This window comes from Astatotilapia calliptera, chromosome 23, assembly GCF_964374335.1.
Source record: "Astatotilapia calliptera chromosome 23, fAstCal68.1, whole genome shotgun sequence".
Taxonomy (NCBI): Eukaryota; Metazoa; Chordata; class Actinopteri; order Cichliformes; family Cichlidae; genus Astatotilapia; species Astatotilapia calliptera.
Window position 1 is genome coordinate 12,843,283 of NC_137443.1, and position 24,542 is coordinate 12,867,824.

General features: G+C 41.0%; 2 protein-coding genes and 1 long non-coding RNA gene across 17 annotated transcripts in view; 2 read left to right on the forward strand and 1 right to left on the reverse strand.

Annotated features, from left to right (window-relative positions):
* Positions 1–1,366, forward strand: part of celf5a (cugbp, Elav-like family member 5a) — a 187,638-nt gene extending 186,272 nt beyond the window's left edge. For 12 of the 14 annotated variants that reach the window (XM_026158996.2, XM_026158999.2, XM_026158997.2 and 9 more), the window contains exons 11-12: positions 256–419; positions 880–1,366. In XM_026158996.2, coding sequence (XP_026014781.1) covers positions 256–383 — 128 coding nt within the window. In that variant the 3' untranslated portion in view covers positions 384–419; positions 880–1,366. The remainder of the gene's footprint in view (positions 1–255; positions 420–879) is intronic. The other 2 variants (XM_026159006.2, XM_026159007.2) reach the window with 1 other exon arrangement.
* Positions 1,367–9,803: 8,437 nt separating this feature from the next.
* Positions 9,804–16,399, reverse strand: rgmd (RGM domain family, member D). Of its 2 annotated transcripts, none has more exons than XM_026159477.2 (3): positions 16,173–16,399; positions 13,065–13,576; positions 9,804–11,325 (listed from the first exon to the last, which is right to left on the reverse strand). In XM_026159477.2, the coding sequence occupies exons 1-3, from the start codon at positions 16,264–16,266 to the stop codon at positions 10,633–10,635; spliced, it is 1,299 nt and encodes a 432-aa protein (XP_026015262.1). In that variant the 5' UTR covers positions 16,267–16,399; the 3' UTR covers positions 9,804–10,632. The 2 variants fall into 2 exon arrangements, with proteins under 2 accessions (XP_026015262.1, XP_080153298.1); XM_080297172.1 differs by lacking the exon at positions 16,173–16,399 and adding an exon at positions 13,984–14,661.
* On the forward strand, positions 16,065–17,362 carry LOC145424164 (uncharacterized). Its single transcript, XR_013905131.1, has 2 exons — positions 16,065–16,437; positions 17,211–17,362. It is a non-coding gene; the product is annotated as an uncharacterized LOC145424164 (long non-coding RNA).
* Positions 17,363–24,542: the final 7,180 nt, after the last annotated feature.

Sequence of the window (24,542 nt, forward strand, 5' to 3'; positions counted from 1 at the left end):
TCTGTAGTGTGGTTATATTAAATATAAGAGAAAGAGAGGACTTTAAGAAATGAATATAGCCACTACAGTGACCATCAAAACGATGAAAAAATATTGCCGTAAACAGTTTATTTTGCGACACCACGAAACAAACGGTAGCGTAAAATGAAACATAGACGTTTTTATATCGTCATCCGATATATATCGTTATATCGAACAGCCCTAGCCTACATTATTCTTAGTTAGTGTAAATGAAGTTTTGCTTTTCTTACACAGGTTTTGTGAGCTTCGACAACCCTGCTAGCGCACAGGCAGCTATTCAAGCCATGAATGGCTTTCAGATTGGGATGAAGAGGTTGAAAGTCCAGTTAAAGAGACCGAAGGATGCCAGCCGCCCTTACTGACACAGCCTACCTTCAGTATTCATCGCAGCAGCACAGGTGAGCCCATAAGAGTATTGCTGATTTTCACCACTCTGTCCTTTTACACTCACGATGCAACTAAGGTTCAAATAATGCCACCTGACTGTTCCTGGAAAGTAAATATCGTTAGACTGATAAGTATTGGGTTGCTATATGTTCTGTGAATGCAAAGCTTAAACATTAAAGGTTTCTACAGTTTTAATATTTGAAGAAATGTAGAGGGGTTGATTTGATGTGCAGCACTGTAGGCATATTAATTAAGGAGAAATCTGTCATCACTGTGACTGACGATGATTGATTGGTGTGGCAGCGTGGGTTAGTTCTCTCCAGACCATTAGACTGATATAATAGAACCATACTGAACTACTCAAAGTTTAAAGAAATTGATCTTTAGATTGACAGTTTAATGAGCAGTGAGATTTGAAATGGCCTTTTTCTTCTTTTTCTTTTCTTTTTTCTTTCTTTTTTTTGTTTCTAGGTTTTAGAGGACACGTGAAGATATTATCTTTGGAGGAGTTCAACTTTTTTTTCTCTCTCTCTTTGAAAGCAAAATATGTTTTAAAAAAAAATCAACACATATGGAATTTTTGAAGACATATCAGCATTTACTTATGAAGATGTAGGTTACGGCAGAAGAGGGAGATGCGAAGTGAGGAGGCGCTTCACCGGGGGACGTTAACAGTAACAGATGGCACAGTGCAAGAAAGACGAGAAGAAAAAAAAAAACTGGAAAAAAAGAAGTGATGAAACTGAACAACAGAACTTTTTCTTGTTGAGACTTGAATTGTTAATTAAGCAACAAACTAACAAACGAAAAGCAGCAACAACAAATAGATTTCTATATACATATTATATACACACATATATATATATATAAGGAAAGAGGCGCTTGTGGCTTTTACTGTACTGGACAAATGAGGGTTCAAACTTGAAGATCAAAAAAAAACCCAGTGGAAAAAAAGAAACTATTCTATATGTCCACTGACAGACTTTCTTTCTCTTTCCCTCTTTCTCTTATTCTCTCCCCGTCTCTCTCAGTAAGCGCAGAAGTGCAGCCACTGAGGTTTCCATTAGCAACAATAGGACTGCAAATCTTTCACCCCTAAGGGACCAAAGGACCAAACATTTTTATTGTTCTGAACAGTAATATATAGTATTAATGATACTAATACTGCAAACTACTACTAATAATATTACAAGTTAAACTTAAGAAGAAACACTAGCTTCAGGTTGAAAAAAAAAAGAGCAAGGGTTTTTGATTTTTTTTTTTCCTTTTACATTTATAGTTACTGGGTTTGAAAATATTAAAACAAAACAGAAAAATGTATTAAAAAAAAAAGTAAAGCTATACTATTTTAGTGCCGTAGAATACATGGGTTAGACATTGTTTCGGGCATGTTCAGATATATTCTTTTGCCTCTCGTTACGTCATCCGCATCGCAGCATTTCATCTCGGAAGCATGATCCGTCTGTGTTATTGTGTCAGAAGAAGAAGAAAGCAGTCCTTTAGTGCCAAAAGTGACACAGTAACCTTTTCTCAAAGCAGACATCAAAAGAACCAGAGCGTATTTAGCCAAGCGTTGCTGTCCTCTGTTCTTGCCAGTGTGTTGCGGTTCCATAATTGATCGTCATTGCGACTCATTCCATGTCATCATTAAAGCCTTGATAGTACAGATAATCTGACCATAAAGCACTGTGGTAAAAGTGCCACCCGGCTGAGCTGGATACGCAGCAGTAAAACAGCACAGCATCTGTAACTGCTTAATAAAATATACAAATGAGCCTGACAGCAGTTGTAAAATTTTCCATCGGCGTGTCACAGTGGTCCCTCCCGGGTCGTGCCCTCTTCCACTGCCAAGCTCCTCCAGCTGCTCTCAGCAGGCGGGAGCAGACTCCCCTCCTATTTCTCCTCCTCCCTCCTGCTTCTCTTTCCTCACCTCCAAGTGCCAGCATATCTCTCTCTTAATAGGGACCATCGGTTCACGGGTGCCCCAAAGCTAACCCGCAGCATAATTAGGGTAATGATAATATTGATTAGATGGGGAGCAGCACCGCAGGGCGAGAGATGCGCAATCAATTACACATTGGCATTTTGAGTGAATTGACTGAGTGACAGAGTTCATTTCTCTCTCAGTAGCTGGATGTTAGTCTTTTTCTCCCGTGTTGTCATCCAGAGTCCCTGAAGGAATCCCAAAACGCAGAACGGCAGCGTGTCCTGTGGGACACTTTGAAGGCACTTGATCGTTGTCATTATGGTAAAGGGTGGAGGCATGGAGATCTGTATATGGTGCTTAGAGGAGATTGTACATGTTCTTCAGTGAAGAGCAACTGTATTTTTTTTCTGAAAGGGTATAATAGCACAGTGCGAGCTTCTACAAAGAGAGAAGAAGCCTTGGCATTACCAGCCTTAGGAGGTCAAATTAAGAGCAAAATGATCCATCAATTAGACAGCAGCGGGCCTGTAAGTGTAGCTGCTACAGCTGCTGCTGTTTCAACAGGATGACAGCTTACCATTAGTGCTGGTCACACATGGCTCCTGTGCAGTGTGGTCACGACACATCAAGCCTGGAAGATACGATTAAATAACCAAACTTGTGTTATCTGTGCTTCTGTTTTTGCAAAGAGACACACATTCAATGCGTCCGAGATGAAATCTGATGCGCTGTTTGTTTTTGGGTTGTTGTTTTTTTCTATTTCACTCTTTGATTTGTTGAGTAACACTTACATTCTTTATTTGAATATCAGATTCATTGACTCAGTTTACACTCTGAAGCATCGTACCCCTCAGGACTCTGAGAGATCTCAGCACTCTGATCATCGCTCTAAACTTCAGACACATCAGTGCTTCAGACATGTAATCACAATACTGTCCCATACACTAAAGCGTCTTCAGATAGCATGACCACTGCGTATGCCTCTGCAGTCTGGAATAACAATTTTATCCTCCAGAATGACTCTCCAGATCCTGATGTCTGCATACGTTCATTTAGTGTTACTTTGACCCAGCAATTCTTCCTTTTTTCTTTTATTTGTGTGATTAAAGTTCACTGGATCAGTGTTATAAAAAAGGGGAGGGTGCATCATTTTCAGTAGACTGGGAGTAAATGTTATCCCCGGTTACTATGTGTGTTTTATTCTGTTGCAAGCAGTATTTAGATGCGCTAGGAGGGAGTTTTTTGAAATGCCTTTTCTCGTCATGAATTGCCAAATTATGCAAGTTTAACCACCACATTTCCTCACCTGACTGAAAACTTTGTGCCAGACTTTTTTTTTTTTAAATCTACTCTTATAAATACGGTAATTTTCAGGAAATATTTAGTGGAATAAAATATTTGATTTTGTGAAGTAGTATAATATTGTAGGGGGAGGATCAGTTCAGGATGTAGTGATATATAATGTACATTTTCAGTAAAAAGGTTAGATTTTTATATATTTGCCTGAGGGCGTCGTCTTTCCCCTGAGAAGTTACTCTTATTCTCTTCTCACAGCTTTAGGGAGCTGTGATATATGCCCTCCCTTTTCCCCAGGTGATACTGGGCCATGTGAACCCAGTCAAAATATCTTCTCTCATGGGATCTCTACTGGAGATCTCTACTGGAGATGGAGTCATTAAAATGAAAATAGACTTGGCCAGAAGCTCGCATAACGTCTCGTTTTTGGCCAAAAGAGACAAATTTGACTAAATTACAATGAGTGTGCTGTTTTATATGTAGTGCATAGGCCTCTATATACATATCTATAGATTCAGAAAAGAGAAAGGGGCTACAATCCCACCAACAATAATTTGTTTAAAATATGTAAGTTACTAATTATTAGTAATTATCCCTGTAGTTTTAAAATTAGAGTGCATGTGGTCAAGCTAAAGTCAATCTACATTATTTTCACTCTTGCATCCATTTATTTATTTATTTGTCATGTTGCCATTGTGCCCTTTTTGATCTCTGAGCATGCTCAATGGGGACTTGGGGGCGTTAAAGATTATGATTATGGTACTACTCATATTAACAGTATGATTCTTTAACTATGGTTTGAATGCTAAGGATAGTAGCTTATTATAAATATGAAATCTGTAAATTATGGAAAATCAGCACAGGACCTTTCTTTGGGTACGTACAGTTTGGGTAATGAAATGGGTGAGGGGAGGGGGGGAGGGTTTCGCTTTCTAAAGATATTAACTTTCTGGTTTCTCAGCACAAAGCGTACAAAAAGCATAGAAACAGCAGTATGGAGTCTGTGAGTAGACTTTACTGAAATGCAGGGCGCAAAAAGAAGAATCTCAGTATTATTCTTTTAACCCGGAGGAGAAAATGCTGTTTACAGGTAGTAATGTTTTTCTTTTTTTATTGAAGAAAAAAAAAACAAAAAAGGAGAGCGCCACCTGTTTTTGTGGCAGCGTCAGTACAGCATGGAATAACTGACAGGGAAAGCAGTATCTTTTTATAAAAAAATAAAATAAAATTATGAAGAAAAAAAAATATGTGTTCTGTATTAGCCTGAGAAACCAAACATTTTTCCCCTGTTGAAATTTCTTAATACTTGCTGCTTAGATTACTTCATATTAATGACTGATGATTTAATAATTTTATAATTATCGGGTCAAATATGTAATTTGATGTTTATTTATTTTATTTATTATTTATTTTTCTTATTTATTTTGCCAGTTTTATTTATTTGATTTTACGGTTATGGTAAGATAAAGATATGTATCAAAAAAGAAATGCTTATCGAGGCTTTTCTCTCTTTCTCTCCTTTTTTTCCAATTTTACAATAAAAATTCAAACTGGATGTTTCGTTTCTCACACTTGCATTGAAGCGCTGAACCGCGGCGGCGCAAAGAGAGGGGGAGCTGTTGCACAAGCACTCGCTCCCCTCGGCATTTCCAAGAGCTTGAAACTTTTACAGGACGTAGATGTTGCTCACCACCTCAGAGGTCGTCTCTGACGCCGAGTGAGGAAGCTGCGGTAATTGCGTAACGGCCCTATATGGATTCAGGACTGCTGTTTAAAACCATTTTAAACACTTTTCACATGAAGCCGTTTTCTACAGCTCTCACATCATCGGGAGTCGACTCTGGAGTTCATCATGACTGGAATTCCAGTCGTTTAATTCTCATGTGATAACTATGATCCAACATATAGAGCTGTTTTGGTTATCTTTCACTCCGTTTTTGGAGCGTACTTCTCAGGAAATGGTTGATGGGAACAAAATACCAAAAAAAAAAAAAAAAAAAAAACCCTAAATATATAAATCCCAGTGAATAGGTGTCATAGCAACGCTTCACGAGAATAACGGGGACAAATATCATTACAATGCAGACAAGCAGGAAGCAATAAGTTGATATAAGGCAGGCACGCACCATCAGTCAAGTTTAGAAAACCGTGGCACTGCTTTGATGCCAGAAGCTAAATCTAAAGTAACATCTGTTGACATTTGAATTGTCTCCACATACATCTTGTAATGATCATCTTCATACATCGGGAGTCACTGTAACAAAAGAAGCAGAACAGCTGAGACATTAGATTCCTATTTTGAAGAGCGGAGATGGATATGAAAGAAAAAAGGGGGAGGGACAAAAAAGTAGAGCCACTGGCTCATAAAATAAATTGTCCCAATTACAATAAAGTGTGACTCTTGGTCAGTGTGCACGGCAGGCAGTTCATCTTTATTACAATCAGTTAATGAAAATCAATCCCCCTCCTGATAAACTCTTATCTCCACGGCCTTTGCGCACCCCTCGTGCCGGGAGATAATAAATTAGGGTAATATTGCCTTTGATGAGGGAGTGAATTGCAAATTATTGTAACTTTCCAAGATTTATGATGCAGATGCTTAATTTCCGAGCTGGGTTTTTCAGGGTGCCGGGGGGCCATTTGTTAAAAGTTTGGTGACATAGGCTCGTTAATAAAAATACACACTCCGACAGCCAGGTGTTCTCAGCTGTTCTCTACTGTTACAGTAGCGGAGGTGCCGAAGCCGCTCTAACTCCAAGCTTATAGGATTTGCGGGACGTTTCTCTTTGCCGTGCGATTTTTGCCTATAACAAATACATACGAAGAGGGAGATACCCGGGGGATGAAACGTGTTTACCAAAGAAGGCGCTGTCAATCATACGGCACCCCACCACCACCCCCTCCCCCGTCTCTATCACACAAGCCAGAAGTGTATGATTTGATATGTAGGTCAATACCCATTCTGCAGTGAGCCAGCGGGTGAGATATGTCTAGTTGCTCGCTGTCACTCTGATTATTGAGGAGACACAGAAAGATTGAGTTGGTCAGGTATGAGGGAGCCTGCAATATGAGATAGCTGTGTAATCGCTGCAACTAGAAACCACACACACACACACTGGTGCAAACTCCCTGAGAAATGAGTAACTTCTCACTCTTTGTTCTGCAGCGCTGACCCATGTAACAGGGTGCAATATACGAGTATGTTAGGTGCCATTTACGGGGTGCAACAGTCAGACTGTGAGTGCGTCATTAAGCAAACTGCTTCAGCAACAGAAGGTTAAGGTTATGAGTCATCAGGAATTGCGGGAATGATGCAAGGTGATTATTTAAGGAGCAAACAGAATCTCACAAGATCAGATGGGGGAAGTTACAGCAATGGTTGACCAACATCTTTTGCATCATTTAGCATAAATGATGTCTTTTTTTAAATTTACATATGCAGTAAGCTCTGTTTATTCTCTATTATAGTGGTTGTTCTTCTTCTTGATAAAACCAAGTTAGGTAAAAAGACCAGAGTCCCTGTGTACTTAAAAATCAGTATCAAAATAAATATAAGCACTTAGTGCTCTCAACGTTTGATCATCTCATGACACAAAAATCGCTCCTCATCAAGACCACCTCATTTATGGCTAAGGCACATCTTGCATTAAGACAGCCATCAATCTAGCCATTATCAATCAAGGAGAGGACTAACACACCACTATCTATTTATCTTGCCAAGTGCTCTATTAATATCAAATTAATTTCCCCATTAAGAGTATCAATCACTCAAGCAGTTTTTCCTCAACTCATTAGCTTGGTAATTGTCCTTGTTTACAGGGGAAAGTCAAGATAGCATGGCTCAAAGAAGGTGGACAAGCAATCTTTACAGGCTCTGGCAACATGTTACATCCACTGTGCTAATTCCTTGACAGGATTCCTGTGAAGTCTGTGGAGCGTGGAACATTTCACACAGTTTTCATTTACAGTTTTTGAGAAAATGTGTGTTTTTACTGCCAATCAAAAGTGTGTTTCATGTTTTAAATGTTCAAAAGATGTCAAGGAGCTCATCACCTTTAAACAGGCTGCATAAGAGGATGCTCTTGCATTGGGTTATTATTTAAGCTATAGTGCCAATCTGTCCTGCGAGGTCACGAGACTCGTGGCTTTTTAACTTTAAAATTCTAAAGCAAACCGGAAGGAACACGGTGTGATGCCATCATCTCAACCGAGCCGAGATCATACCTTTGGAGGAAAAGATATGTTAGAAAGAAAGTTGTAAGGTAAGCATTCAAAGTCTTTATCTAAAGTAAAAGTACCAAAATAGCAATGTTCTAATCCCCAATGTGTATCTGACACATACATTAATCAGTCATGGCATTAAAACCATCATCTATAGGACCCAAAGACCTTGAGCCCTGCCATCACTGTGGATGTTACTTTTACACATACCACCCACTTGAGCCTTGTTGTCGACCTCATACCTCCCTTCACAGCGACGATCATCCTTGTCAGCAGCGGCTTCACACTCTGCCACAGCACAGAAACAGCTCAGGAATTGCTCAAGGAACATGACAAAGACTCCAAGGTGCTGATCCAGACTCAAACTCCCCAAATCCAAATTTAGACAAGCATCCTTGGGATGCATCAGAGCAAGCTTAATCCTCAAAGGTCAAACCCCACAACCCAAAGAATCCACCACCAACAGCACAGACACCCCCAGAGCTCCCTCATTCATGTCAAATCAGAGCTGTTTAGAGACACTAGGGAGACCTGGACAATATTAGCCATGTGTTTTATGTCATGTATAAGACATTAATAGATTGTTGATATCAATACACTGCATAGGAAACAATTTCCTGTTGCAGGTCTAAATGGTTTTCATTTATAGTTAGGTATTGGGATTTTGATTTGATTCCCATCATAGTTTTCAGGCTTCATCGAAGGGTCATTGGATAAATGGCATGTAGTGTTGTTGATCTTTTAAAAAATAAAATAAAAAGCATAATAATGAAAATATGACATTTTTGGTTAAAGCAATTTTTAAAGAAATTCTTGGAAACTGCATGGGAAGTATCTTGTAAGCTGTTCATTTTTAATGTCTAAATCTGAAATTGTTACTTTATATGGATGACAAACAACAGCTTGGGAAATTATTTGGATATGAAACATATTTAAATCTAAAAGTGCAAGTACATTAATATCATGCTGAAGTAGAATACTTCAGAAAATGTTCTTATTTCTACTGCTGGACCACCCAAAAACGACATTTTTCCTGCCAGTACTATTCTCCATCCTCGCCTTCCTTCCCGCTAACACCGAGAAAGAGGTGATGAAGTCTGCCAAGAAAGACCTGAATCACATTCAGCCATCTGCAATGTGATTCGCATGTGAAAGATTAGAAAATCGTGGCAGGTTTCATCTGTCATCTCACACATCATGCAAATGTCACATTGTCTTTATTTAAAGAAATGGGACATGGAGAGATTAAGTATGGTTGCATGTGTGATGAAACATGCTGTCACTCAGTATTATAAAATTACAGTCAGCTTACCTATAATTCAATTCAAGATATAAATTACATCCATGTAGACTGATTATAGAGCATTAATTCTTAATGTCTTCATAAGGAGTGTGCCCGGGCTTTCTTAATTGCATTTTTAATAGAAATAAAAACTGATCGCAGCTCTCTCTCCCTCTAATCGCAGCACTCACTGTTCATATAGAGTACAAATATACGCACCGCGTGGTGTTGTTGACTCTAACCTGGTGTTAACCACAGACTAAATCCTATTTAGAGCCATGCAGCATTCTGGCAGACAAAAGCAAAGCCAGCAGCCAACTCAGCACTCTGAGGTAACATTTACACAGGGGACTGAGAACATACTGTGGATCCCTACAGCTACACAGCCAGCTTGTCAAAACTGTCTTTATACCAGGAGCCGTCAGGACTTATGGACTGAGGACACCACCAGGAGAGGACAAGCACTGCAGGCACACGTTTGTAAAGCAGCACTGCTGTCATGAATTTCCATGTTCGAAGTAACTGTTCGTTCCACCCAGACGGATACGTTTACACATCATCCTGAGTATTTGTGTAATGACAGGAAATGACAATAAATAAATAAATAAATAAGAGCTCCATTATCAAATAAAACTGCTGAGACAGGACTGAAGAGACAAAAAACAAATCTTAGTCTGGAGTGTCCAACACTTTAATAAAGAATATTACAGATACAACAAACACTTATTAGTTTACTTTAATTACAAAGACTCAAAATAACCTACTAAGCACAACAAATGGAAAACATATTGCAGTTAAAACATCTATACACAGGCAAATTTACATAATATAAAACACATATATACACTCTTTTAATATATTATTATATAAAGATTTGTTTTAAACCTTTAAAAACAGGAAGCCAAACAGCTTGAAGAGGGAGCGCTTCACAGGAAAAGAACAGAACTGGTGAAAAATCACACCAACGAATCAGGTTTTAAGAGATAGGTAGTTTTTACAAACAGTTGTTGGATTCTGTGTATTTAGAACACCAATTTTTAAAACAACAGATGAAATAGAAAGATATTAAATACACAATATTTGCAGTTAAACTGTTAGGTGCTACGGATACTGGACCACTGAGGATCTAGAAACCATGTGGTGGAGCATTTAGAGGTTGTGCACTTCCTTACTGAATGTGAATGAAATATTTACAAAAACCTTTACGAACAACTGTGAGCTTAACTTTTCTTTTTAAACTGAATGTAGACGAACTGCTCATGTGATAAAAACGTGTACTAGACCCCAAATTGTGTGACATTTATGCATTCATGTTCGCATTCAAATGATGTGTCCACAGAAGGGAAAAAGGGGGAAGAAATGCAATCTTTTCTGAGTGCGAAATCCTTCAAATGACAACAGAAAGTTCACAAAATCCACAAATTCCTCAAGCTTGTAATGCTTCCATGATCCATCTACGTCCATGTCATTCATATTCATTTATGTGTTTTTTTTTTTTTTACAAAAGCAGCAGAATGAGGAGTGAGAGCAATGAGCTGCTGGTTGCAGTAGCAGCGATAGTCTGAGACACTCCTCGGTTGTGAAGGCGAGTGGGCCTCGGTGAGTTCTGCTTCAGTTTACTGGGTGGCAGTGCCTTCAAATCCTCCAGAGCACCATATGCAGCCATGGAGAACTCGGGGTCTCCGGTGGTGAGCAAGTCAAAGACACAAGACTGAAAGTACACATCCTCCACCTGCAGAGTCTCTCTACACTTGGCAGTGGCTCGCTCCACTGTGTAGATCTGGTGAGGAGGCCGCAGAGGGCCCAGCTCTGTGTTGGTGCCTTGAAGGTGTGGCTGCTGGCTCTGATGGCCCAGGGTGTGCTCTTTGATGAGCTCGTTGCGTGGGCAGCCGTGCAAGCACAACTGTAGACCGCCGCCGTCTTCTGAAAAGTCCAGGGTGTCTTCTGGCATGCGGATGGCAAAGGTCAGGTAGCTACCCACGCGCCGGATGATGATGGAGGTGCCAATGTAACGGGCCTGTATCCTCACCTGCCGACCGACTCCGGAGCCACCTCGCTCTGCGATGGTCAGGCTGCCACTTTCACCGCCACTGCGAGTCCCATCCTGAAAAGCCAGGGGTAGGTCTTCAGTGGTGGCCTGGTAGACCTTCTGATCTGTACAGCCATGGTAAGACTTGAAGATCACTGTGATCTGAAATAAGGACAAAAAACATTCAATTAGTGTGGAGTGACTGATTGAAACTTTACTCTTTTCTCCATCAACTATCTACTGCTGGTTCTCCAAGTCACATCACTCCTCTAACTGATCATAACAGATGCCCAATAAGTAGTACCACTTAGGGCCACAAGGTGGCAGCAGAAAACCAAATATTTCCATGCATAGGGTGTTAGTGGTTCACACTCAGCTTGCTAAAGAATGATTTGTCTCTGTTGTACTCTTTAGCCAATTAATTCATGTTGATTACAAAATCTGTTTCATATAAGAAAACAGGCAACATAATGGGGCTAATCGAGGTCAAAGTGTCACTATCATCACCCATCTATTTCCACGTAAAAGCAAACAACTGATGCTGAACTAGTACAACTCAACTAGTTGTCCATGGATGTTGTATCTAAAGGTTGCATTAGATAACTGTCCAAAACCTCCACTTCTTCTCTCCTCCATCGTCCAGCTGAGCATCAGAAAGGGGCCTAACCCCCGTTTCATGAAAAGATCCTGACAAAGCACTGGTTGTGGGTACGTTTACACTTAAAGGTTGTATTTTATTTGATGAATGAGTTCCTGTCTTGGGTCTGGCAGCTGAAAACAACTCAGAAAACATGATGGGGGCATGTGGGTGCTGGCAAAGATGCACCAATACTACAGTCTTACATCAGGCTGCACAGCCAAGACGCACTACGAGTTTTACGAGCAATCCTATTACACAACATCGTGTAGTTTGTTGGTTTATGTTTAGCTTGGAGAATTAAAATTAGCTTAGTACAGTTAGAGTAATGCCTGATCAATGAAAGACATTTTTTTAAACTATCTGGGCAAAAGACAAAGAAGAAAAAACATTAATATTAAAAACTCAGCTTCATGAGCTAAATATTAAGTAGTAAACAGAGAGAAAACGTGCACACATACACAAACCACAATCAGGCCAGGGAGACCATCCTATTTAATTAACAGAATTTAAAAAAAAACAAAAACCTTTTTGCTCTTGGCCAATTATTCCTTTATTTTTCCAAATGATTCCATATTTACACAAAAAGCAGCGAGTTAATTATTTGACCAGAGGGGTGAAAAAACATTCCAGATCGTGGCAGCGGAGGAAAATGTTTGAGTGAGCGTTAATCACTACCATATGACCACCCATGTGTTAAAGGTAGAGCGCTCATGCATGTCTGTGATTCAACACCGCTGAAGGACTCCCCTCCTCTCTTCTCCCCTCATAGATCTGAAGGAGCTCCAAGACACGAGGAATGCTGGAGACTCGAGAGGCACCATGGAATGACGATTAACTTCACATGTTTGATACTTTATGGCAATACTTGAGCTCACGCCCAAAAAACAAAACTTCCTAATGTGTAGGGCATTCGTTTAAAACTTAGTATTGCATCAGTGTTCGTCTCCAACATGGACATAGGTGACCGGAGGAAGTTTCTGACATTTTACACAGATTAAACATGACCAGTTGGAGTGTCTACGTGAGCTTCACCTCCCCCAGGGGTTTGTGAGATTGACATTTTTGGGGATATTTTAGTAAAATTTTGCTCTACTCTTTAATTTTCTTTAATTAAATTGTGAGCAGTTTCACATATTTTGGTGTTAGAATAAACACACACGAAAGAGCAACTTAAACAAGTTAAGACATGAAAAAATGGACATTTCTTAGATTTAAGCTGTGCAGACACAGCTGGACACAGCTGTTCTGATGTTATCCTTACCTTACTAGTTGCTGTGGCGCTGGAGCCTAGGACAACAGGCACATTGGTCACCTGTACAGACAGGAAGCGGTTATCGATCAGAGGCCAAGCCCCCTCGACCTTGCAGGTCTGAAACTCATCTCTGAAAGTCCGTAGGTGCGGGTCTCCAAATAATCCACAGTGGGCGTATTTCTTCTGCTGACCGGCTGAGCCCGACACGAGGACCCGATTCTCGTAGTTGCAGAGCTCTAAAAGAGCTGGCCGAGACGTGCTGGGGACCTTGTCGGAAGAGGTCGGCCCATCGCTGGAACAGTTATGCTGAGAGAATAGCTCCTTAATGCGAAAGACGGCCGAGTGGTAGACCAGGTCGCCCCTACAGCTGCGTGCCTGCCGGCGGGTGCACATGGCATAGGCCCGCAGGGCGATGCAGTAGTCCACATCTAAAGCCACGTCCTCCTGCAGACCACTGGACGGTGAGGTAGATGCCACATATTCTGCATTACAGCGCTGGATTCTACACTGCTGGCAGTGTGCTAAAAGAAACAAACAAACAAAAAAAACCCATGATGATCACAAAACTGTACTACAATCGGGCCGGTTGCAAGGGGAATTTCTCTTTTTGAGTAAGAACACTTCATCCCCACTCTGAAAAAAATAAATAATTCCTGAAAAGTAAACTAATGTGTACCAGAAAAAAAAAATCTCCCAAAATGCCCTACCATCCATCTGACATTTACAGACATATTACCTCAGTGCATGAGGCAGCAGACACAGCTTTTCCACTATCAAGTTTAGCTCAATCAGGAGAGCCATTAAAACGCAAATGCGTGAGCTCACGAGGCCTTAATCCCACACTGTGCTCCAAAGTCAGTCAAAACTTATTTCCCCCAACTAGCTCTCACAGAAATAGCATGTAGCCTCACTGCAGGAGGCGACCAACCTGCGTTAGTTTGGCGGAGGGTGTTGAATGTGGTTTTGGCTGTTGCTGGAGGTAAGTGAAGTCCAGCCACAATGCATGGCACAGTGAGGCTCAACGTATGGGAAGAGCAGTATAGGCTGTGTAGCAGAGTTTTTGGTGGTCCGTTTCAAGGTTCCCAGTTAAGTAATGATCCACCAGTGGGTTATTTAATATCAAGAAAAACAAAGACCTACAACTACTTCTGGGAGAGAAGTAAAAAATGTGGCTATTCGTCAATTTCCTTTCAGGGTGTTCACATTACTTTTGGGTATCGTGTCTCATACGCTGACCGGGATAGTAATTCCTGCTGCAAGGTAGAAACATTTCCATCTCAGATCAGGATCAGCCAGAATCTCAACACATACTTTTACGGCAAGAGTGAGATCAACTGCAATAAACTGCTCTCTGTTTGCAACAGAATAATCTTGTATTTACTCCAAAGCTGCACCTAATCTCCAAAACAGCCTGGACAAAGACAAGATAAGCACAGAGATTTCACATCGGTAAACACTATGTTTTTGAGGGTTTTTTTCCACCCTTTCTTCCCTTATGCAGAAGTCTGGTGCACCAGATGATTAATGCCTCTCACAGCCAATGCGCTTCAATACCAGCGCTGATCCGAGATGGAGTGCGAGAGGTCAAGTCAGACGCATCCCTCCTCTGAATTCCAACAGGCCTTCCCCCGCCTTGCTAAGAGGTCACCCGAGTCTGCCGTGATTGACACTTTTTGACAATCACCTGCCATCAACAGCCATACAGCCCCCCAAAGGCTCTTTATGTTTGAGCACTTAGTTAAGCTACCAACAAGTTTGGGGACCATGTGGGAAGCACTAAAGCGTGAGAAAAGCAAAGCGACCACACAAAGAGTGCTTCTATTAGTAAATCACGCATTAGTGTATCTGACGTGACGAGTTTCTGTCCGAGCCCAACTCAGTGAACTTTTTTATAGCATAATAATGCCATAAATGCAAAAACAGACAGATATGGTGGCTCATATAGGTTACAATAATAACCTCTTAAGCGTCGTGATGGGTTTAGTGGACTCATCATGACTCTTGAACAAAGATGAACCTGAGGTTTTATTTTGAAAGTCACTAAGGCTGCTGTTTATTTTTGGCATCATGATTGAACACTTCCTTTGAAATGATAAGCGTATATATCAGTAATGTGCATTTCTGTTAAACAAACAAACACACACAACAAACAAACAATATCTTAATTTTATCATAGTGCTTACAAGCATGCGCACTAGTTACTTTCTCATATAAACACAACAAATAATACCACCGACAGAGTTTAAAACAAATCTCCATACCAAGACAAATCGCCTGTGTGAGAAACAAAACTTAAACTTTACGATCCAAATGAAGAATGCCTCTGAGCCGAGCTGGTCTTTGATCCCGGGTTGGGAGATAGCAGCCACCAACACGTTCAGAGGCCAAAAAGTTGGACCCCCATGCATGGTAGCTAAATGAGGCATGAATAGGTGAATTAACATGCTCTCCTTAGTTTTTCCAACAACTCAAACAACTGAGACGTGAAAGGAAAGACAGGGCGCTGTCTACAGTACGAAATGTGTCCGTCTGCGGTGTTTCTGCCTACAGAAGAAAAAGGGGAAAAAGCTCCGCGGTTTTGTTCTCGGGCTGATTGTGGGTGCTGGACGCCAGCTGCTAGCGAGCTATGCTAACGGGAAGCTAAGTCGTAACTTTACATAAGTTGGTAAAAAGATAAGTGAAGTAATGCGGGCGTGCCAAAACGTGCTGGCCACTGAGCGGTTAGGAGCAGATTGTTTGGTGTCCCTGTGTGGAAAGGGAAAAGCGGAATGTTTGACCCTAAAATGAGTCCAGAAAGCGAGTTAACTCGTGCTGATCTGCTAGCAGCGCTGCAGCCTGGAGGCTGGGATCCTGCAGCAGCAGGACAGGACCTACTTTGTCCCCGCAGCCGACGACCACCGCAAAACAACGGCCGCTTTCCTCGCTCTGTTCAACCCCACATTAATTACCCCTTACCGCACAATGCATGCAAGTACAGCATAAAGTTGACAAGAGTCACATCTGAGCCACACAACAGCAGGAAAACTTTTCCCTATCCACCTCCATTACCGGGACACAGCCTTGTATGCAGGGCATTAGGAGGAGTGGGGGAGCACGGATTGGAAAAGCAACACTTACCTGGTCGAAACAGCAGCGAAAGTAAAACCATCGTCAACGTTACACAGTCCCAAAGCTGCCGCTTAGCCGTGGTTTGAGGTCCGCTTCTCCCCATACCAATCCATTCAGTTAGAATGGAGTTCCTCGACTGCTTCTCATCGACGCTGCGGCTGCGAGAAATCAGACAAAAATTCGTCTTCCTTCCAAAGCGCTGTCATTCAAAGGGGCCCCTGTCTTCAGGGCGGCTCTACGAGGGAGGGGTCTAAAGTGTAGACGGGGCCCAGAGGTGATTGCTGGCCAATGAAAGACTAATTATTCACTAACCACTTGATATTTACATGTAGTGGCAATTACTCGGGGGGTGAGGACAGTGGAAAAGGGCCTTCAGCGACAGTCGTGGCGGTGTGAAGCTGTAATTGCCCCGATTATAACCGAAGAATCACAGCATGCCTTGTTTATAGTAGTTAAACTGTGTGCGGATGCATAAGATGAGAATTTGGAGCATTTAGTGTATCCAGAAGTGGAAAGTAATGCAGTTTTCTCATGCAGAATTACGATATAAACTTGTGCAACAAACTTTTTTTTGCACCAACGGGGAAATGTTCTTTTTACCCCCCGTCCCCCACCCGAGGGGCAAATGTTTTTGTGTTTTCAGCATGGAGCAGGATGCTGTCACCTGCTGTTTTCCCCCACTACAGATTTGGTGGCTATTGATTGACAGCATTTGATACAGGTCTCAGATTATCAAGTGAATATTTTAAAAGCAGAACATGGCATTAGCTGGTACTGAGTGAAAAATCCTTTATCACTGACAATGGCTTGCAGTTTACCGTTAACATGTAAATTATTATAGGCATACTTGACACAAATACTGACACTGTTCTCCAAAATTCAGAAAAAATGCTCTACAAATTCATTTTCTCTCAGCAAAATCTCAGCGTGCTATTATTTTTTCCATTACATTTTCAGTTAGCAACTTGTGTGTTACTCTTTTCCCTCTGTGGCCAACTTTCCATCTCTCTCACTCCTTTAATGACACTCTGTCTTTCATTTGCACAGCTGCTGTGAGGCCGGACCATCTGCAAGGCACGCAGACTCACCAGATTCAGCCTTTCGCCTGTGACACACTCTGCGGTTTTTGTGCCATGCAAATAAAGAATGTTAATGCGCCGACCCATTACTGAATAAAATGTTGATATTTAGAAAATGGAGACTGGTGTAGTTTCAGTTTGATTAAAAGTTGAGGCTTTGTTTTAGCACAACTGGAATGTTTTTGGTTGTAGATGTGGGTCTCCTGCGCACCTCCCTCCAGACTTTATGCGAGAGAAGTGAACCCACACACTTACTGGATCACTGGCTTTTCTGTACACATGCAGGCTCCTCCAGCAACACAACTGTGTGATTCAGGTGGCCTGTCATTCCAGCAAAAGGTCTTGAAGGCCTATACATATATATATATATATATATATGTATATATATATATATATATATATATATATATATATATATATATATATATATATAGGCCATTATATATGTGTGTATGGGTTTGTGTAGTTTTTGTAATGGAGGGGGGCAGACAGCTCCACCGAAGTGGAACGTTTGGATTGTTCTGAGCTGCCAGAGGGGCCTCTGTCACACTGGATCCACTGTGCCAAGTTTATCCCCCCAGAGGGATCTACCTTACTCTGTTTGTGCAGCTAATTTTGGAGGTTGGTTTAGTTGATCTACTTTATGGCTGTGCTTTAGGTCATATTTTAAATTCCCTTAAACAGGTTGCGCTTCATTTTCCCCGTGACAGCCTGGACAGAGAGCACTGCTTCAGTATGACAGAGAGATCTGCTGATCAGGTTTGTCTCACCTCTTATAAAATTTGCCTTCAGAGGAGTGTGATGACATTTCCTGGGAAAAGAAAACACATTTTTTTACTTCCTTTTATAAGCACTGAAGATGAAAAACCCCCATACATACATCTGCATGTCTCTAAAAACCACAAAATCTATTATACTTGATTTTATATATTATTATAATTATATAATAATTATACTTAAAAAGCTCCTGTCTACTAAATGAGCTGAGGTTCCACACTGTGGGGTTGATGGCCACTGAAGCAAACAGTTAATTGATCCAGGTGGATGGTAAGGATGAATTCAGCACATGAAAGAAACTCAGAGACCGCCTGTCAGCCTTGATGGGTGGAGAAAGACCTCTTTATTCGTTTCTTTCCTTATTGGCGTATTGCATTGCATGACCCAGCATTTATGTATACAATACCAACTCTCTCTAAAACAAACTGGAGAGAGTGGGCACATGACAAAGGTGTCTATCATATAAAAAGATCAAGGCTAGGGTTTTTCTTTTGCTCACAGCAGGTCACTTAAAATAGTGGCACAATAGAAAAAGTCCAGAAAAGAAACTTTTATCCCCTGAGAAAGAATACAATAAAGATTTGACATTTCAACAATCTAAAAGAAGTGCTAAAGACCCCGGGTTTTGTGACAGAATGTGGAAAGTGAGGCAAAAGAGAGTGAGAAAGAAAGAATGGGAGAGTAGGGGGAAGGGGGAGAAAAAGAGGGAGTGAAGGATTGGGTTTCCTCTGACAGTGTGTCTGGGCAGCTCCACATGTTCCTCATTAAGGTCCTCACACTGTGGGACCAGCTCCACACCAGGATGCTTGTTTTTGTTATTAGGCAAACGTGCTGTGGTCTGGTGGAAGCCCCAAAACGCTGCCAGTTCAGAACCATCTCCTAAGCTCGCTGTCCTCCAACCAGAGAAGAAAACGGCTGCAGTGATGTCACATATCTACCGCTCAGCAGTGTAAACATAAAGTGCAACAGGGTACATAAAAATGTAGCTTCAAACATGCACGCATCCTGCACTTTAACCTGTAAAGCCACTTAATTTCACAAGTCTGAACCATCTGTTCACTTTACTCATTGAAAGACACCGCAAACCTTAAACACTTTAGTTTTCCCGGAAATGGGATGTTTACAAAATAATAAAAAAGTACAGTTGCAGGAAATTGGTATTGTTTCATGCTTCTGATTTTTGTTTAATTTCATGCCTGTCTAGATTTGTCAACCGAGACATGTATCATGTTTCTTCTGGAGGCTGATAGCATCAGAGATTGAAATCAAAAGCAGCACGTGCCCTCTGTAGCCTCCGCTAGCACCACGCGGCTGCAATTTAAGAGACACACTTATTGAATTTTAAACAGGAACCAAAGCAAATTGACTTTTTTTTTCTGAGGGCCCCCCATCTGAAATGAAGGGGCCTATGGCACAGCTGAGACAGATAGCGAGAGAGATGCAGAAAGCGAGTGTGTCTGGTTCAGGCCTCTACCTGTGAGAGGGGATCTGTTATCTCTGCGAAGATAAGGGAAACTGTGGTGTGAGTGTATATGTGGCAGTGCTGATAGCATCTCCACTCAAGGATCCCACTTACGGCACCCTGATTGATTGATAGCTGACAGCACACACAAGGGGGGCTTTTGGAGTGTTTTTGTAGGAACCCCTCAGTAGGTATCCATGCGAGCACAAGTTTACTGTGTTTCTTTGAATCGCCCTGTCTCTGAGTAAACAGGAATTATCACACATTCATGTCATCTGTGCACAGAGTGTACTAGTCAGGATGCTGCACAGCTTCAACTTGCGAGTTTGAAAGAGAAAAAGAAGAAAGTTATTCAGTTAAGCTGAATGTGAAGCAGTTTCTGTAGTTAGACTTGTTTTGTCTAACTATTCTATTTTTTCTCTTCTCCACACAGAACCAAGCTCCTCTGTTTTCCTCACTCCTGTTTTCTAGGACAAATGTTGACACAGCATCAAGCCCCATGCTCAAGAATGGACAGTCAACTGACAGGTAACCCTAGCTCTGGGGTCACAGGGTCATCCCAGCCTGATGAGGGATGATGGGTAAAATAAATGGAGTGCAGCACACAAAGGGACCTCTGATGTCAGCCTAAAGGGAGAGTTCAGGGCAGTTTCCTCTCTGACCTCAACCTTACTTATTTGTGTGGGTTTGCTTCTGCCTAAATTTACATTTTCCAATATTTTTCAGTCTTTTTGTTCCTTTCCAGTGTTTTTTTTTTTTAAAGCAGCAAAATCTTTTGCCTTTTCCAGTGCATACATTTGTCTGAACATGTCTCATCTGTCTTTTATCTTGAACACCGCCCCATTTCTAGTTACCTGCATCATGATACACGATGATGCTTTGTGCTGAGTTATGACGACTTCCTTTGCTCTCAGAGGCCTATTCACAGTCCAGCTTAATGCGCAGTAGTTCACTCAATTTCAGATGCTAAATGTAACATTTTTGTTTAAACCAGTCAAGTTTGCACCAGAATGCTTTTTTTTAAATTAATCAATGCATTTTTTATGCCTAAAACGAGGGGGGAAAAAATCAAACCTTTTCTTTTTTATCACACTTTCTCTAATCTTAAGTTCCATAAATAAGTAGATGGTTCGTGAATGTGATTTAATTCAGTTATACCTATTTTAATGTAATAATGTTTTACAAGATTTTATGTTTTACATATTTTTAGTTTTGTTTTTTTCACTCTCTGCATCTAAAGCTTAATCTGCATTTGCAGTAAACCCCTACGTTTAACTGCAGCTGTTGGCATTAGTTGTGCTCTCACCCTCCCAGATAACTGCCTTAAACCAGGAATAGATGGACAAGAACCATTTAGAGCATACATTTAGCATTTCTGATCTATGGTCTTTTATCCCAGAAGGCATTTACAGATTTTTTTCTTCCTGTTTGAGCTGGTTTAAGGCAGAAAAATTTGGATGAACATGCAACGAGTTGGATTGACTCATTGCTCACACTGTACTTTGAACACTGCTTTGTTAGGTGGGGAAAAGTGTGAGTGGAGTGGAAGGAAACTGATACAGCTGTTTTTCTCGCCCTGCTTTTCAGCAGATGTTTCTCACATTCACATTTAGTCTGTAGTTCAGCCAATCCTTATATGGCTATATGGCATCATGTACATGGAAGACACAACCTAAACCCACCTACTGTGTTTATAAGGTCCTATCGACGCTCCGGTGGGCTCCAAAAGATCTAGTCATACGGTTTTGTTGACTAATTTTATTTTAAACAAGAACTTAAACAAGCAACCTAACACAACCCCTTATGATGTTAATTATTTTTTCCTAAAATGTTGAATAGCATCTTTAGAAATCTACGAACATGCCAGAGAGGAGAAAAAAGAAACTTACCTTAGATCAGTATGTTTGTGGTATTGTGAATTGACGCACTGCTCTGAAAGGAGTTTGAACTGGTGGATGCCGTTAACCCTCGTTCCCCCTACAAATTCAGCTGGCCAACTAAGAACTCGGGCAGCTACAGGGACATATAGCCATTGGAACTGAGGCACATGACAACAGCTGTCTGTTTCAAGAATCGGCACTTTGATTAGAGCAGGATGGTAGTGAGCGATGTGGCATAATTCCTACATATCTGGGTAGGGCACTTCTGAGAAGAGGAAAAAAATGAAAGCATTAAAGCATTAAAAAAAGAAGAAGAAAGACTGAAGCGCGATCACATGCACATTTGCAATCACACCCATGCTGATAATATACTTATACTAGCTATATTCAGACATATTCATAGGCATTAAACCATGTGGCAAACTTGGAAAGCTTCCCATACAATCCAAAGTCCATCAAACACAAAGACATAAGGATATGAGTGCGGCAGACCAATGGCCCCAGTGAAAGCTGAGAATGTGTGCAATGTGAATGAGACTCCTGTCTCTTATTGTGGTCGTTTTTCATCCACTACTACTACCACCCCTGCCCCACCCCACCTTCCATATCTCTGTTTTAACACCTATATTGCATGTGTTATGTTTGTGCTGTTCGCTAGGGACACTGCAGTTTGTGATTGGTAACAAAACAGTGGAGCTACGGCTTTACCTACATCAAACTCTTTCATGTGGCATCACTGGTAAAAGATAATATGAGCAGAATTCACAAACAAGAGGGATCATGCCCTGTAATGTGTGTTTGGTTATCAGTTGCTGCTGCAAACAGGCTGAGGAGATGTGAATGTGATTAACCTTGCCAGACTGACTCAGCGTGCTTGCTTCAGGACATAAGCATGCGTTCCTGGTGATTTATAGATGTAGGGTAGTCAGCCACAAGGCCTCGGGCTGAGGCAGACAGAGGGAGTGAGCAAAACAACAGTACTTAATTCAAGTCTGACAAATATTCTGCAGGAAATCCATACAGACTGCTCCATCGAATCTCTTAGACCCCCTAGTTCTTTCACAGTTGTAAATTGCAACTTGTGGGCTCAAAGATTCCACGTAAACAAAGCCCAAAGAAGAAGAAACAATGACAACTTCAGTTTATTTTACACACCAATACACCTTGCTGCTTCTGCTTTCTCCGGACAGCAGAGAAAATACGTCATTGCAAGTTCCCTGGGAAATATGTCCTGGAACAGCTGTGAATTTCCAATAAAAACGATTCCTAATCCTGCCTGCATTTTTCAGAGTTGTGAAATTACAAAATACCTCATAGTCCATATGATTCTTCCTGCATTGTTCTTTCCGCCCTCCCGGAGCCTGCTCTGTCCAATCTTTTCAGTCAAGCAGCTGTTCACGCAGACAGCTGCACTGGCCATTCATTGTAGCTGAGAGGCAATTAAAAAATCAAGCCAATGTTGTGTTTTAGTTGATGCATTGCTATTTCAACATGTAATCTCCTTTCTCGTGCATCCCCCTTTTTCTTTTATGTACACACACATCCACAAGCCAGCTCTTTTCTAAGCACACGTATGTGCACATGCTCATGAGCAGGCCCGTCAAAAGTGTCAGTGACCAAAGATCTGAGATGGAACGGAGATTTGATTTTTTTTTTTTTCTAAAGAGGAAAGCTCCAAATTACAGTGACATGGTACCACTGGATTTGAGGCATTATTGAGGCCAGAGACGAGAGGAGCCATGTAATCTCTAAGACTTACTGGTCCACAGATTTTTTCCATAGCTTCTTCAGTGGAGGCATGCGGCCACACAAAGTCAGACTGGCGTCACGGTGGCATTCGGCAGAGGGTTAAATCGAGCCGAGGCCCTGCCTTGTGCCACAAGCACTGATGCATTCCTATATGTCCGCGCACACGTAAACACGCACATTCGTACAAGAGCTTGCATGTCCATTTGTGCTTCTCTCTTCCAAACATGCACACATACACACATTGTCTATCCCTCCATTTGTTCTTTCCTCTCACAGCACACAGCAGGTGCGAGGGTGAGTGTGACAGAGCTGGGTTGGGTGGGTTGGGACGGGATCATCCGCAGTCTTTGGAACAGCATTTCTATTGTTTCAAAAGCGTCCTCTCTTTTGGAACTGATTTGGAAAATTTAATTGGATTCAGCCTTTGGCCCTTCTTTTTTGTCTTTTGATATAGCACAAGTGCATTTTGGGGAGTTATTAGTTTTACTGTCCCTGGCACAGAGTAAATCCAGTTCTCACTGTGTTTAAACTCATCACACAACATGGTGTTGGTCTGAGCGTAAGCAGAGATCAACCGTGGTAAGAAGTAGAATAATGACTTTGAGTAAAAGGTAAAGGTCTGTCAGCATAGGATTAAAAAAAAGCAAAAAAAAGAAACATATGCATTTTCAATCTGCTGCAGTGTACAGAGGATGGTGTGTTAAGCTTGGATTGAGGGGAGTTTTCTTAGATTTCTTGCAGATATTTCAATCGTTGATGATCCATGTTGTTGCCATAATCTGGTGGATATAAGTGGATAAAAATGCATCTATGAAGAATGAAGATATAAAAATAGCTTTTTAGGAATTACACGAGAAATCGATGTTTTTGGGAAGTAAAGGCTTAAAAATCAATTATTTTCCACACTTCAGACAAGAAAACATCTATGATGCTACCAGCTCTTGTAGATGCAATGTATTATGTATAATTTATGGCTGAAAGTTACCCGAAACCTCTCATTTTATACTATAAGCCTAAACTACTGGTGGTCGATCATGTATATGGTTCAAGATTGAAGTCTACTTATTATAAAGGTATTCTTGTTGCTACTTAATTAATGTAAAATGTGTTTCTTTTTCCTTTACAGACTTCAAACGAACGTGAGATGTTGGATTCAAACTAATAATCTGATTGATTGAGCAGCTGAGAGCAGTCGCTGGGAGCAGGTTTACAGTCTTTGTACTGAAGGGATCAAAATGACTTTAGCATCTGGAGCTTGAGTTCATATATTTGAACAACAAGCTTTTTAAAATGTGAAGTGAGTTTACTAGTTTACTAAACTTACATTATCGAGCTAATTTTTTCTCAGCTAGTTTCATAGTTTCACAGTACATAATTGATTTGAACTATTTGAACTTGGATGGAGCTGAATTAAAATAAAATGTATTTATTA

What these genes read in the sequence shown, in the direction of transcription:
- rgmd (XM_026159477.2), bottom strand. Translation starts at nt 16,266, where the DNA reads ATGGGGAGAAGCGGACCTCAAACCACGGCTAAGCGGCAGCTTTGGGAC. An exon ending in TTCGCTGCTGTTTCGACCAG is followed by an intron (nt 13,577 to 16,172) that starts GTAAGTGTTGCT and finishes TGTTTCTTTTAG; the next exon opens with CACACTGCCAGCAGTGTAGA. An exon ending in GCGCCACAGCAACTAGTAAG is followed by an intron (nt 11,326 to 13,064) that starts GTAAGGATAACA and finishes TCCTTATTTCAG; the next exon opens with ATCACAGTGATCTTCAAGTC.